The sequence below is a fragment of the Cherax quadricarinatus genome, chromosome 18, assembly GCF_038502225.1.
Source record: "Cherax quadricarinatus isolate ZL_2023a chromosome 18, ASM3850222v1, whole genome shotgun sequence".
NCBI classification, from domain to species: domain Eukaryota; kingdom Metazoa; phylum Arthropoda; class Malacostraca; order Decapoda; family Parastacidae; genus Cherax; species Cherax quadricarinatus.
Window position 1 is genome coordinate 37363030 of NC_091309.1, and position 15216 is coordinate 37378245.

Below are 15216 nucleotides of genomic sequence, written 5' to 3' on the forward strand. Positions count from 1 at the left end.
GACGACACCTGCAGACAACTGGAAGTCCTAATGAATAAATGCTTCGACCAAGCCTTCCAACAAGATATGGAAGGAAAACCACGCAGGTATAAATCGAAGGAACCACCTTCGACGACACAAAAATATAAGAGCACCGAGACCAACGACAGAACCTGCAAGGAAACTACCAGGACTCAGGTCAAAGATAAATGAGAAAGAAACCAGGCTGAAAAAAACAAACCAAAACACTAGACCTAACCTACGAAAGAAAGAATCAGCCTTAGGAATCTTAAAACAAGACGGGACTTAGTAATCTCCGACGCCAACAAGGGCTCGGAGATAGTCGTTTTTAAAGCAGAAAATTATAGAAATGCAGGCTTCAAACATGTAGCGAATGAGAAAACCTACCAGAAAATAAATAATCCGGAACAATTATTCGCAGAAATTAAGTATAGAATCAACAACCTAGTCCTCAGACTGTATAACGACGGCCACAAAGGATTTACGAACGTGGCACTGAGGGACTCTACTCTCATTCCAATCGAAGATTCCTAATATGTATTTTCTTCCAAAGACAGGCAAGAGCCAGGACGAGGAACTGGAAACATTCAAGATTAGACCGGTCCTCTCTGGCTGTGCGGCGCCGACCAGTCCCATGGATAAGATGATGACTGCAGTCCTGATGCCTCTCTTGAAGTTTCTTTCTGACAGGCTGAAGGATACGACCCACTTTCTACAGATCCTAGAGAAAATAAGACCAAGAGTGGGACGGGCAGCGGAAAACCTATGGCTGGTCTCACTGGATATTGAATCCCTCTACCCGTCAATCCCACAACGAGAAGCAGCTAAGACAGAAACCTGGACGCCATCAGAGAAGAACTTACAGGACTGGGAATAAGGAAACCCCCGTCCAGAGACCTAGTAGAAGACTCCTTAATCCATATAATGGAGGATACCATACTCAAGTTTGACAATACTGTATACAGACAAATGACAGGCACAGCGATAGGAGCGTCTGTCAGTGTGGCTGTCGCAGAAATATTTTTTTCACTGCAAACTAAAACTTAACAGACTAGAGACAGCCCACACTTAATTCTATACAAAAGGTATATAGACGACATATTCTGCTTAATAGGAGGAGGAAGTGATACTATACAACAATTGATAGACTGGGTGAACGAAGCACACCCATCACTTCGTTTCACTTTTGAATCAAATAACTGCGAACTTCTCTTTCTTGACAGTGGTTTACTTGAATGCAGACAGACATCTTCACACCAGGACGTACTACAAACCGGGAAATGCACACCAATATCTCCACTGGACGTCCTCCCACCCGAAAAGCCTCAAGCAATCCCTCCCTTTCTCTCTGGCACTGAGGGTGAAACTTATCTGCAGTGAGAGCAGAGAATTACAGCATTCGCTCGCAGAGATGTGGGACTTTTTTTTTTTTTTTAGGAAGAGGGACTACCCGGAATCCTGCCGGACAAGCGGAGGAGAAACTGGGAAAACTCGACAGACTGCAGCTGCTACAACCGAAGATAAGGAAAGATGATGACAGACGAATACTGACGACACTCGTCAGCGCAGACTGGGCTAAGGACTTGAAGATGGAACAAACTGGATTGAAACGGAATTCGCCCAAGCCTCATGGATGGACTACTTCCCGAAACAACCCCCGATGCTGGCGTGGAAGAAGGACAACTCCTTGAAAGACGACCCATTGTTCGCATCGCTGTTGGGCCGTGCGGACGCACTGTGCAGTAGCTCCCACTACACCTGGTTTCTGCGCAGTTTTCACTGTTCAGACATGGCGGAGTACACCGGCAGGAGGATTAATACAGTTTGCATTGAGCTGTTGAGGGGTTCTCTGAGCCCTGCTACGATGAACGTCGTTCTACCTGCAATTATTAGGGATTTATATGGTATCCCTAATGAGGAACTGTATGGTGTGGCCCTTAATGGGATGAAACGAGTATTTGTGAAGTTCCTGAGGAATAGCTACTACAGCAGTGTGGTGGAGGAGTACCAGGAACGGCGAATGTGTCTCAACTCGACGATGGATGTGTGCATGCATGACGTATCTACATTCTACACGTGGGTACGAGTGAGGAATGTACCCTTCGAGGCAACTCAGTTTGGTATACAGGAAGTTTTTCGCAAGTATGGAGTCATTCATGAAGCCAGAGGTGGGGTATGGCGGGATGGACCATATGTGGGCCTCCCGGAAGGGTCATACAACATCAAGATGACTTTAAAGACGCCTATACCTTCGTATGTAATGTTGCCAGGCACCAGAAATCAGGTATATGTGTCGTATGTGGGGCAAAGGAGAACGTGTCGTCTTTGTGGCTCTTTTGACCATATGGCGGCACAATGTGCACGTAGAGTTGCCCCGGGGGTGTTAGTCCCGGTGGAGGACGTCCAGCAGGCGAGTGTGGTGGCGGCGGCGAAGAATGGGACTACTCTATGGAGTGAGGAGGTGGAGAAGGAGGGTGAACAGATGGGGACGTGTGTCACACTCCCGGTGGAGGAGGGAGATCCTTCTCCAACATCTGAGGTGGTGGAGGAAGTGGTGGAGACGACACAGGAGGTGTCCTTGGAGTCAGTGCTCCAGGAATTCTTGGAGGAGGCCTTGGTAGGGGAGGACATGGATGGACGGATCAGTGAAGAGCAGCAATTGCAAGGCCTGAGTGAGAAGTCGGAAGTAGTAGGGAACACTGGAAAGGATACACTTGTAGTGGCAGAGGTACACAGGGAGGATGTACCTGAGGAAGAGGTGGCTTTGGGAGGCAGCTCTAGGAAGAGACCAGCGGGGTTGACTGAATTAGATGATGTTTTAACACCTGGGCAAAGACCAGGTAAGAAGGTTTGGGCGGAGGTGGTCCGCAAATCCCCTACAGGGGGGGGAGTACAGGGAAAATCGGGGGAGAGACAAGGGGGGGTAGGAAGTTCTATTAAAAAGAGTAATAAGGAAAGTGTAAGCAGCTTGAAGGGAAGTGTGAGCAAGCCACAGCGGCATAGGGGTAAGCCGCCTCTCCTTGACCATTCAGGTGTGTAACGATAAATGCTAATGGCTTAAAAACTGAGGTTAAAAGGGTGTGGTTGGAGTGGTTCCTTAAAAGGTACGACGTTGATGTTGGTTTCCTACAGGAGCATAACTATAAGTCAGGTAGTGAGTTGAGATTGAGAGGATATAAGTTGTTTGTGAGCATGGCAACGCTTTTAAAGGGCGGAGTGGCTGTTTTAGTAAAGGAGACCAGTCCCTTGCGAGTCATGGGGTGGGAGGAGGGGGGTGGGGGGAGGGTTGTTCGGGTGGATGGGTGGTGGGGGGAGAGTAGGGTATGTTTTGTGGGAGTTTATATGCCTGCGATTGGTAACGTAAGGATAAAATCAGATTTTGTTCGTGACGTTTTGTTATATCATCTCAGGGGTTTACCTGCCATAGCGATAATTGGAGGTGATTGGAATTGTGTGATTAGGCATGTAGACGTAGTTCCTAGGGGGGCGGGGTGTGTGTTGGGTGTTTTAAGGGATGCATTGTGCGATGTCGGGGTGGTAGATGTGGTTGGCAGGGGGGGGTATCAGGTTGAGTATACCTATGTACAGGGGAGTTATGAGGCAAGGTTGGATAGGATTTATGTGAGGCAGGGGATAGGAGTGGAGAGAGTTAGAACAGTAGACGTGGGTTTTTCAGACCACAGAGCAGTGTTGGCTGATCTTAGGGTGGATGGTATTCCGAGAATATATCAGGGCTATTGGAAATTAAATGTGAGGCTTTTACAGGAGGAGGATCAAGGTCGGTCTTTTCAGTCATGGTGGAAAGGCTTTTGGGAGGCTAGGGATGAGGAGGTGGATTTGTTAGATTGGTGGGAGTTGCAGGCAAAGGTGAAAATTGTAGAATTTTTTAGGAAGAGGGGCAGGGAAAGGGCACGCTGGAGGTTTGGATTGCAGAATTATTTAGAGGGTCAGTTGAATGATTGTTATGCGGGGGGGAGTAGGGAGGGAGGGGAAGGAGTTATGGGGGAACTTAGGAGTCGTTTAGTAGAGATGCATAATGAACGTTTTGATGCACTCAGGGTCAGGGCAGGATTGGAGGACGTACTAAAGGGTGATAAGCCAACCGGGTATGTTCTCAGAAAATTCAAGGACAGACAGTTGAGGAATACCGTGGCGCATATTGTTGTGGAGGGTGGGGAGGGTTATGTGAGGGGACAGGGTCTCACTGACACAGATTCTATCAGTAGGTATGCTGATGATTGGTTTACGGAGAAATGGAAGAGAAGGGGAGGGGTAGGTGGGATAGAAACATTTAGAGGGATTAGGGTACCGCAGGGTATGGGGCAGAGGGATAGGGAGTTGGAGGGAGGCATTACGGGGGAGGAGGTGGGGGAAGTGGTGAATGGGTTGAGTCAGGGGAAGGCACCGGGAATAGATGGGTTACCTAATGATTTTTACAAAGCGCATTGGGAGGTTCTGAGGGAGTGCCTTGTGGAGGTTCTGAATTATATGTTGAAATGGGGCAGAATGGCGCAAACACAGAGAACTGGGGTCGTTGTCTTGGTGCCAAAGAAGGGAGGAGAGGAGAAGGGTTTGGGAGATTATCGTCCGTTGTCGTTAATGTGTACGGATTACAAAATTTTTGCGAAGGTATTGGGGAACAGGTTAAAGAAGGTAATTGGGAGTAGAGTACATGAGGGACAGTATGGGATTCCGGGACGGACTATGAAGAATGGGCATAGTGCGATAAGGGATTTTATAGAGAACTGTCAGGGAGGGGGCGTCCTTGGCTTGGATTGGGCTCAGGCATATGACTGTGTGAAGAGGGACTTTTTGTGGGGATGTTTGGAGAAATTGGGTTTTGGAGGGGGGGTAGTGAGGTGGGTGCGCACGCTGTATGAGGGGGCTGTAATGAGGGTGCAAGTTAATGGTAAGCTGGGGGGGGCGGTGATGATGGAACAGGGATTAAGGCAGGGTTGCCCGCTGTCACAGTTGCTTTTTGCATGCGTGCAACATCCTTTCTTTGAGGCTGTGGACGAGGAATTGAGGGAGGTGGGGGGGGGAAGTATGGGGGGCATAGTAGGTTATGTGGATGATACAACTGTGTTAGTTACGAGTGGGGAGGCTTTACGTAGGGTGGGAGAGGTCATTAGGAGCTTTGGGTATGTTTCAGGAATGGTAGTTAATTTAGCAAAGTCTAGGTTATTGGAAGTAGGAACATGGGTTGGGGGGAGATTGGGGGAGGAGATGGGATGGACGGTTTGTGATAGAATTAAGGTGTGTGGGATATGGTATATGAAGCAATTGCAGGAATGTAGGAGGATTAACTCAGAAGCAGTCACGAGTAGGGTTATAGGCAAGTTAAAAGGTTTGAGGGCCAGTGAAGTGGCGTTACAGCAGAGGGTGTTGGTAATTAATTCGGTGGTGTATAGCAAGGTCTGGGGTGTAGCGGAGGTGTTCCCTTTGAGGGTGCAGGATATACAGGAAATACAGAGGAGGGTGTTGAGGTTTGTGTGGGGGTTTGGGAGGGCCTGGTTGTCCAAAGATGTGGTCATGACGGAGGTGAAAAGGGGGGGTCTAGGTTTGTTGGACTTAGGGCCTAGGGTAATGGTATTATATATTAAGCAGAGGTATTTAAGGGTGGGGGGGGAGAGGGGTGTTAGGGTGGATAGGGTGATGAGGGATGCTAGAAACTGGTGGAGTGGTAGGGATTTGAGAAAGTGTGAAGATGTAATAAGATTCATGTTGGCAGTGGGGCAGGTAAAAAGGTTGAAGGTAAAAGCAGTGGTGGGTGTGGTGTGGGGAAGGGGTGCATTGCAGGGGGTCGCAGTATACCCCATGTATAACTGGAGGGTCATATGGAGGGAGTTCAGGACGCTTCGGATACCAGCAAGGGTTAGGGAGTTGGTGTATCGTTTTCTAATGGGTGTGGTGGCATCTAAGTATATGTTGCATAAGATGGGGTTTGTTAGAGAGGCAACATGTTTATTCTGTGGGGAGGAGGAGACGGCATATCATGTGGTATATTTTTGTTCATCTTTGGAAGTGGTGAGAGTCTGGATGGCGGGGGTTATTAGGCTGTTGGGGGGGGGGGGGAGTTGGTCTTTTCTTAGATCGTTGTCAATGGATGTTAGTGGGGTAGCAAGTGAGGTGGGTAGGGCTTTGATGTATGTCATGGCAGATTATTTGCATGTTTCTTGGGGTATGAGGCAGATTGCAGGGCAGTTGAGGATAAAAGCGTTAGCAGCGAGGTTTTATAGGACAAGGTGTAGGAATAGGTTAATATATGGGGGGAGATGGGATTCAAGTTTTTCGTTAGGTTATCGTAATTTTTCTGTAGCACAGCTTCTAAGGGAACAGGGGGGGGGCAAGGGTAGGGTCTTTTATTTTGAGGGGGGGGTGTAAGGTTAGGATAGCAGTGTGGAAGGTGGTGTGAGGGTGAGATAGTGAGGGCATATATTTATGAAATGGTTATGTTCCTGTAGAGATATTTGATATTGGCGTTCAGTACCTTGGATACATAGTCATAATTGGAATGCCTTGCATTACATATTTTGGTTGGGTATATTATTGCACTCACTATCGAGGAGAGGTGGTTTAAGTGGCTGTTATGGCTTTTTAGGCCAAGTAGTACTGAACACGTGAAAAAATGATTTACCAGTGAATTATAGTATTTGTTTTTATTAACATTGAGAAGGGGTTTAAAATATAAAATAAAGCAAGTAAACACTGTAGTCAAGTACGTTAGTATAGAATGAAGCTTGTTTTTAGTAGTTTTAACGTGTAGCTGCAAGTACTTTCCATATTACCCTTGTGGATTAGTTTTTCTTTAGATAATTAGTATACAAGTATTTCCTTTATAACGGTACTTCTTTATAAAAGAAGGATTGTAATACCTTTGCACAAGAGAATGTGAAGAATATGACTTTGTCAAGGAAGTTTAATTGTGTTTCAGATAGGGAGATTAGAATTTTGTGTTTAGTCATTAACAAGTTTGATCTTAAAATAGGATTTAGTTAGTGGTAGGGGTGTACCTGTTTGGTTTTTCATGAAGGGGTTCTTTTTATTATTTGCCCCGTCCTTGTGGGGGGAGAACCCATTTGATATGTTTCAATGATAATTCTAGCTTTGGTTTATATTAAATATTTACATAGGTTGTTTAAAGTTGAGGTAACATGAAGTGTATCCTCTAATTTATGTGTAAAATACATGTTATGCAATGATGTTCTGACAGTTTGATTTTCATGGTTGTTGTTTTATTATTATTGATATGAAATATTGTGGATGTATATTCTTCCAATTATACAAGTGTGTCCGTGTAGTAACATAATGTACATATCTGTGTTCTTATGTACTTTTTTATTTTTGTTCTGGTTGTTTATGCATAACTGATTTCTGTAATTCTCATTTAGGTTATGAGGTAAGGGCATATTGTGATTGTTAGGTTACTTGAGGTTTTTTTTTTTTTTTTTTTTTTGTTTTTTTTTTTTTTTTTTTTTTTTTCAAAACGGTGCATGAAAATATTTTTTGTATGCACTGGTTTTATTAATTTTTGTTAAAAAGGGGTTTGGTAGGTCATGTTATTGGTGTGTAAATGGTGGTAATTCACCTATGGGTAACGTGTTTTTTAAGTACTGGAATGTGTGGTAGAGGAATTTTGTTAATATCCAGTATAGTTCTTATTATTAATCACTTATACGTTCTTGTATTAGTTGTTAAAATGAGGGGGCAGGGAACCGATTATATGGGTATGACTTTGTATATAGCCTTTTATGTATAATGTACTACGTGTGATTTTCTTTGGATTATATAGTCTTTTGTGAGTAAGAAACTGTATTTTTGAATTTTTGGGGATGGCAATCATGTTAAATTGAAGTGTGTCTCTTACGTATAGGTTAAGAGCTGTCTTAGTTTATGTAACGTATGCATAGTATACATATGAATATGTATTGTGCTTTTTAAATAAAATATAAAAAAAAATAAAGATGACTACGACACCCTATACCTTCTTATGTGCAACTGGAGGAGTTCAGGACGCAAGTCCCCGTAACATACGCAGGGCAACAACAGACATGTAGATTGTGTTTAAGGGGATTGGGGAGAATTGTGGATGTGTTTGGGGCAGCGACAGGTATGAAGGTAAATGTGGATAAGTCTAAATCTAGGTTTAGGTGGGTGGGGAGAGGGGGACGAGATGTGTGCAGAGGAAAGGTGGCGAGTAGTGGACAGACAGACTCAAGATATGTGGGATTGTATATATGGCTAATGAGGTGATTGCGAGAGAGGAAAATTCCACGTGTGTGGTGAATAAGGTGCTGGGACGCTTGAATGGGTTGAGGACGCCTCACCTTTCTTTACATCAGCGGGTCATTGTGGTGAATGCGCTTTTGTATAGCAAAATTTGGCATATTGCCGCAGTGTACCCGTTGGTGTCAGGCGATGTAAGGAGGCTATTGGGTAGAGTTTTTAAATACATATGGGGGTCGGGGTGTGACTGGTTAAGGAGAGAGGTAGTAACACTTCCGGTAGCCAAGGGCAGGCTGAGGTTAATTTCCCTGGGGAATAGGTTAAAGGGAGTTTATGTCAGGCATGAGTATGGGGAAGGGGGCGGAGGCTGTGTAGAGAGAAAATATTCAGAGGTATACAGATATACAGAGGTAGGTGGGAGCGAGATTTTCCGGAAAGTTAGAGTTTTTACATTCGGGGATTTGTGGCGACTGTAGTTTCAGAGGTAGAAACGGGCTAATCTCCCAGTGGACATGGCATTTTGGAGTATGCGTGGTGTTTGCTTGACGAGGACGAGTTTTATCTATCACGAGTGCGTACATATGGGGGAGGGGGTGCAAAGGTGTGATTGCGAGAGTATTACTCTCAGCGGGGATTATATAATGGTGGAAGTAGGGGCAGGAACGAACCTTGATGCAATTCAGCATAAACTAGTTTCCTGTTGTTTAAGGTGTAGCATACCAGGTATTGGACTTTGAGGCATCTCAGTTTAGGGTACCAAGACGTAATGTTGGATTTGGCTTTACGTATTTAATGTATTCCCGTGTTATACCCAACATGTAACTTGTATGGATTGTTGTGCGAAGTCGCACAATGTACTGTTTTTGGTGTGACCTACGAGGACGTCACTATATATACCGTAAAGGATTATTTTATTCCCACAATGATCCTTAAGATTACCTTATAAGTAGCTATGTTTTTGATTGTGGTGTGGCACAACCTCATGTATATTGCCTTGATACATGCAGGTATGGCCCCTAGATGTGTAATGTAAAGGAAGAGTTCGGGTATGGATGTGTGCCTGGGTGGTGTTGGGAGGGGGGGGGGAAGAAGTGGGTGATGTTACAGCGTGTGTGCCCTTTATGTACCTTTCATGTACTATTTCGAAACGTTGCTGAATGCAGAACATTGTTAATTTTTTTAACATTTGTGCTTGTTTATTTGGCATACATGTTACTGTTCCATGTACATGAGGTTTTCATATTCGTATCTACTGTGTTCCTATGTTTTTTTTTTTTCTAACCACGTGAATTATATGGTTTGCTGTGCAAAGTCAAATACTGTATTGTGTTTGGTGGGACTTTTGAGAAGTTCACTATATGTTCTATAAGGGATTATCTTCATTCCCAAAGTAATGCTTCACACTACCTTTCAAGGTATTATTATTTATTATTATAATCAAGGGGGAAGCGCTAAACCCGGAGGATTATACAGACCTTTCAAGGTAGCTATGTTTTTGTTTGTGGTTTGACATGTTTTACAATACGCATTCCTTGAGTGAATTGTATAAACAAGTGTCCCTTATTTATTATCTGTACTTGTTATTTTTGCCTATATGTTTGTTTTGTGTACCTGAGATTTTCAATATAAAAAAAAAAAATTCATCTTAAATTTCGAGTGCGTGCATAGCGTGGATTGTATGTTTATTTGTGCGCGCGTTGCTTGTACCGGTGTGTGTGTGTGTGTGTGTGTGTGTGTGTGTGTGTGTGTGTGTGTGTGTGTGTGTGTGTGTGTGTGTGTGTGTGTGTGTGTGTGTGTGTGTGTGTGTGTGTGTGTGTGTGTGTGTGTGTGTGTTGTGTGTGTTGTGTGTGTGGTGTGCGCGCGCGCTCGCTCGCTTAGTTTTTTAACACGCACTCTCACCGAGGTAGGCCCCCCCCCACAAAAAAAAATAATAATGATTGTTGGGCATAAAGGTAATGACGCTGATCACGAGGAAGAATTCAAAACCAACATATGGAGACATGGGCCACCAGTACTAATTTGTTGTAGAAGGATCAAAGACCTTTGGACTAATGGGGAAAATGGGTAACAGGCATTTTTTTTTTCAAAGCAGGTTCCAGCTCATAGACCACAGGGACCCCAAGAGCTGTTACCTTCCTGTTTCTTCTCACTGTGGTTGGCCATCGCGAGGGTGATATTCCTGTTGCATTCTCGATTCTTTCAGCTGAGGAGTTGGAAGAGATTGTCTTTTTAAATCTTCTACTGTATACATGATTATACCTCAAATTAAAACCAAAATATTACACGCGCATATCCAAATTGTTTTGATGACCCAACATAAATCAAGTTCTCATTCCCAAGGCTTAACACAAAACAGTAACGATAAGTGAAGGCATTCACTTAGTTATTAACGTCACCTTAGAGCAGAGCTTTCCAATCAGACGAGGCGAGCTTTGAACAAACAGCCAGCCAGTATCCTTATTAAGCCCCCCCCCCTTCCCGAGGCAGGTTATGGGAGTAGGTTCTTCAACCCATTTTCTTGGAATCTTTTAGTCGTAGGGTACAGGCGGTTTAAAATAAACCATGCTTCCTTTTATTTTTATAATGTTCTTGGTAGATACAAAAAATTTCTCAGTTCTTTAGAAATTCTCCAGCTAAATTAACAATCACTAGTTAATTAAACACAAATTTTATGCCCACTAGTTAGTTTCTCTGTACTCGAGTACCATGAAGGTAAGTGGACGATTATGGAAAGTCACATTTCTAGAATTAGCAAAACATTAGGATCTAGAAGCAAGTGGCATTATTAAAAAAAATTAACAAGTTTATTCAGCACCGTTGACAATTAAAAACAACAAGCACTAAGACAAAGCCGAGAAGTCTAATACGAACACGTGCAATATTAAAACCAACACTCGGAAAAAAAAAAAACTATCACAGTTAAGTGTCCCGCATCATTTATAAAATTCCCTTAAAATGGAGCTTCGTACTGGCACACCGGTATTTAAAAATACCCCCTATTAAGGTACAAAAACTGAGAGTGGAATAACTCGTGTCAGCACTACATCACAAGGCTCGCTAAGGAGCAGCAACACCTGCAAGCTGCTTGATGTAAGACACGCAAAAGCTCTATTCTTAAAATCTGCTAAGAATTGTTTCTTAGCGACAGTTCTATTAAGGAGCCACACACCCATTTTCGAACTCTACCGCACTTTTTGCTTTTCTTTAAGGCTCACCACGCCCGCCAGGTTATATGAATGTACACCCCCCCCCCTTCCCTCTGGACAGGTCTGCAGTCTGGAGATTCTCTCACAATCAAGAACAAAATATACTATGCATCTCATGGCTTCCATAACCAAGAAAAAATCACTGCAATGAAATGAACACCTGTTGCTTAAAAGGCAAAGAGTTTCCACTAGGTTAATCAGAATATTTTCTGCAATTCCTTAATTTAAAATATTCTAAATATTGATATGTTTATTCTATGATCAGGTAAATTAATCAATATTAGGTGTAAATTTTGGCAAGCTTGGGCGCCTTGGTTAGTTCTGGAGTAAAAATATATTGGCATACGAAAAACTGGCTTAAGTATATTTAACTTTTACCTTGAGATGTGGAATCTTCAAGCCTTCCTTAACATTATTTCCCTTATCAAAGTGTGGGTTTTCCGCAACCAAGGGAAAATATATTTCATCACGGGTTTGATAAGTCCTTTCTCACGTTCCATAATTAGAAAAAGAACTGGGTACGTTACGCACGTCTTTTACTCTAATAACAGTAATAACAGAGGCTGCGTCTCCCAAACCACCACACGATTACAGCATCTTGCAAAGCACTCAGGCTTCAGCATGCTCTGTCACTACCTAGCCACTGAAGATATTAGTCTTTCTGTACACTGCCCGAGCATTGAATGCACACATGGCTGTTGCAGAACGTGTAACGAAGCTTACCTGGCATTTGTGTCCAAATGTCCCTCGAAGAGTTGTCCATTCCACTTACCTGAAATGTTACAGAGGTTTATTACAATGCACCCTATGTGTAAATTTAAACTAAAAACCTTTACACAAGACTGGTCTGTCTGAAGCAATCCTTACAAGACCAGAATATCAAAATTACTAGAGGTGAAACATATGGAGCCAGGATTATCCCGACGCTACGAATTGAAGTTGCGTTAGAGGTGGATCCCATTGTGTAGAAAACAAACAGTTTTCTTTATATCTGTATGGATCGAGTCTCTGGTCAGCTTAAGTCTTTTCAGTATCATAAACAGTCTTTTCTTAATCTTGTCTGCATATATTACTGACTATATACGCCCCAGATACCTACGTACTGCTAGGCGGACCAGGAGAACGGGTTTAAGAAAACATTTCCAAAATTTCCACTCGTGCCGATATCGAACCCTGGTCCCTCAGTTGTGAGCCAGTCTTTAAGGGGGGTACTGCAACTGATCTTCATAAACTGCTATTGCTGCTTTCCCTGATGCAATCGTGGGGAAGAAATAAACACATTCTAATCCTGGGAGAACGCTAAACCCGCAGTGATTATACAGCGCCTTTTAGGTGACGCATTCAGACTCAATTCAGGGAACTGGATCACGAATCCTCCCTAGATTAACAGCACCTCACTAGCATTAAGGAACTTCTTGAGGGAGGGGTAAACTCGTAGGGTCCCTGTCCTGGGCCACCCCTCCTTCCCTACGGTTTCTTGTACAGGATTCTTACAACATACCAGTCCTGGAAATCACTATTAAGGCCACCCACTCTTGAAGGACTAAAATATTTAAAACAAATGTAATGCACTAGTTGTATGTTCAAGAATAGCCAAGCCTGTAGGGGAGATGGAAAGTAATCAGGTTTGATCCAAGGAATGGGTACGTAATCTCCTCGGGTCAAGAGACTTTCTTCTGGGTTAATATTGTAATTTATAGGCTTTTATTACTTTTGTAAATTCTGAAATAATTAAGTTGTGCAATGGAGGCCGTTATATTTTAGTTATGGGATAAAAAAATAACCAAAAAGTAACTTCCTAAACCCAACTTAACATAACCAAGAATTTAACACTCTAGGTTATCAACACACCTACCTAATAGTTACAAGTAAGTAATTGCACAACCTAGTAATAAAGTACTTAAATCACGAAACAGTAACGGCACGCTTGCAAACCATACCACGGGTGGGGGTAGAACCCGTGGTCAGAACTCCGGACCGATGCGTTGGCCACTAGACTAGCTAGCTACAATAAGATTCATCCAGCTAGGTATATTTATACACCATAGGAAGGTTAGCATAGGCACCACTGTGACCACAAATGCAAGTCTTTATAGATGAATCTCCCGCCAGCGTGGCCGTGACGAACTCAAGCTTAAGTCCTCTATACCTAGTTGGATGAATCTTTTTGTAGCCAGCTAGCCCCGAGGCTAACGCGTCGGTCTGGAGTTTTGACTCTGACCGACGGTTCTATCCCCACCTGTGGTATGGTTATAATCAAGTACTTTACCAAAACTAAATACTTCCTTTCTCCAGCATCAAAACACCGTACTATAATAAGAGGGGAGGGAAAGGGGATGGGTGGAACACTTAGGGCATGGTACGGTACACCCAAGTAGGGCAAAATGTTTGGGTGGAGAATAATTAAATACGAGGGTTAAGTATTAAACCCTAAGTAATACTGCGCTTGGGAGGCAACCAATTTCCTTCCAAATGACAACAGATTCACTTCTTTGGAGCAAGCGCCTCCTTCACTGGCATCAAGGTAATGTTCTTGAGAGATGTCTGGCTATGTCGGGATTATTCACTTTCACCTAACACAGGGAGAGGTCAGCAAACTTAAGCTCATCGACCCCCCCCCCCCTTATGAAGTTAGATTGTTCGTCAACCTTGCCCCCCCCCCAACATTTTAGAATTATTTAATACATAGTAGTTTAATAGTAGTACGAATAATTAATAATGGTTTCATAAAAATTATGAAAAATGTAAGATTTAACATACCCTTTTACTGAAACTGTTAATATTAATGGAAAAGATGTACCAGAGGAGCGTCAAGGGCACTGATGTTTGGTTCGAGAGATGAGAGCAACAAGAGGGGAGGGGGGGGGTCACATACTCAACTAAGACAGTGGCCCCACTTTTGAGCCCCAGCCATTTATCGACCCCTTTTATAGTTCCATAGACCTTTAGGGGTCAATACTGACCACTTTGGGGAACCTGACCTAGCATGTCCACCACTCACTCGAAAGGCCAGACCTTGGGAGTCTGCTGGGAATGACAGAGCTGCAGAGGAAAAAATAGGTTGCACTTCCCTGGCTAAAGCCTGTCATATTAAAAAAAATTATAGTGTTGGCTCGCCTATTCCTCGGCACCCGCATCACTGGGAAGCGCTAAACCCGGAGAATTATACAGCGCCTGTGGGGGGGGGGGGGGACGTTGAAGGTATTCAGAATTCAGGGAACTGGAGTGCAGATCCAATTACTTAGATCAAGAGCCCCTCACCAGCATCAAGGAACCTTCCTTCAGAGGCATCACTGGGGAACTTTAAGAGATACCAAACCTTAAGTCTACCGACCTTCAGCAGAGAAAAATCTTCATAATATGAAGATTCACCCAAGGTGGAGACAAATTATTATACAATGTTCCATCTACAGTGGGACCTAATTATATTTATACACTTTCACCTACAGTTGGGCCTCATCAAGTACGTCGTAATAAAGCGTTTTCTCTGTTGTGTCAAAATACCTCTTACCGCAAAGACTACCCCCTAAGTGGCTCACTGGTACTGCCTTCAGCTCACAACTGAAAGACCCAGGTTTAATCCCGAGCAAGTCGGTATGTATGAGCAAGTCTACTGGCACATGCTTCTTTACACTTGGCAGTAAATAGGTACCTGGTTATTAGTAGAGTACCACCTTCGTCAAATGGGTGGCAATATACACAAAAACAGGAACTACAGGACTCTTAGAGTTCAATGCTTCACCCTAAATATAAGGACCTTCGAACAGAGGTATGTTAACAACTT

The 15216-nt window shown here is 43.5% G+C and overlaps 1 protein-coding gene across 2 annotated transcripts in view; it reads right to left on the reverse strand.

Moving 5' to 3' along the window:
- LOC128689487 (uncharacterized) overlaps positions 1–15216 on the reverse strand; it is a 168658-nt gene that overhangs the window by 152779 nt on the left and 663 nt on the right. The window contains exons 1-2 of one of the 2 annotated variants that reach the window (XM_070086420.1): positions 14944–14987; positions 12156–12204 (exon numbers count right to left, since the gene is read on the reverse strand). In XM_070086420.1, the coding sequence (XP_069942521.1) occupies positions 12156–12195 (40 nt within the window). In that variant the 5' untranslated portion in view covers positions 12196–12204; positions 14944–14987. Of the gene's footprint in view, positions 1–12155; positions 12205–14943; positions 14988–15216 lie in introns of those variants that run through there. The other variant, XM_070086419.1, reaches the window with a different exon arrangement.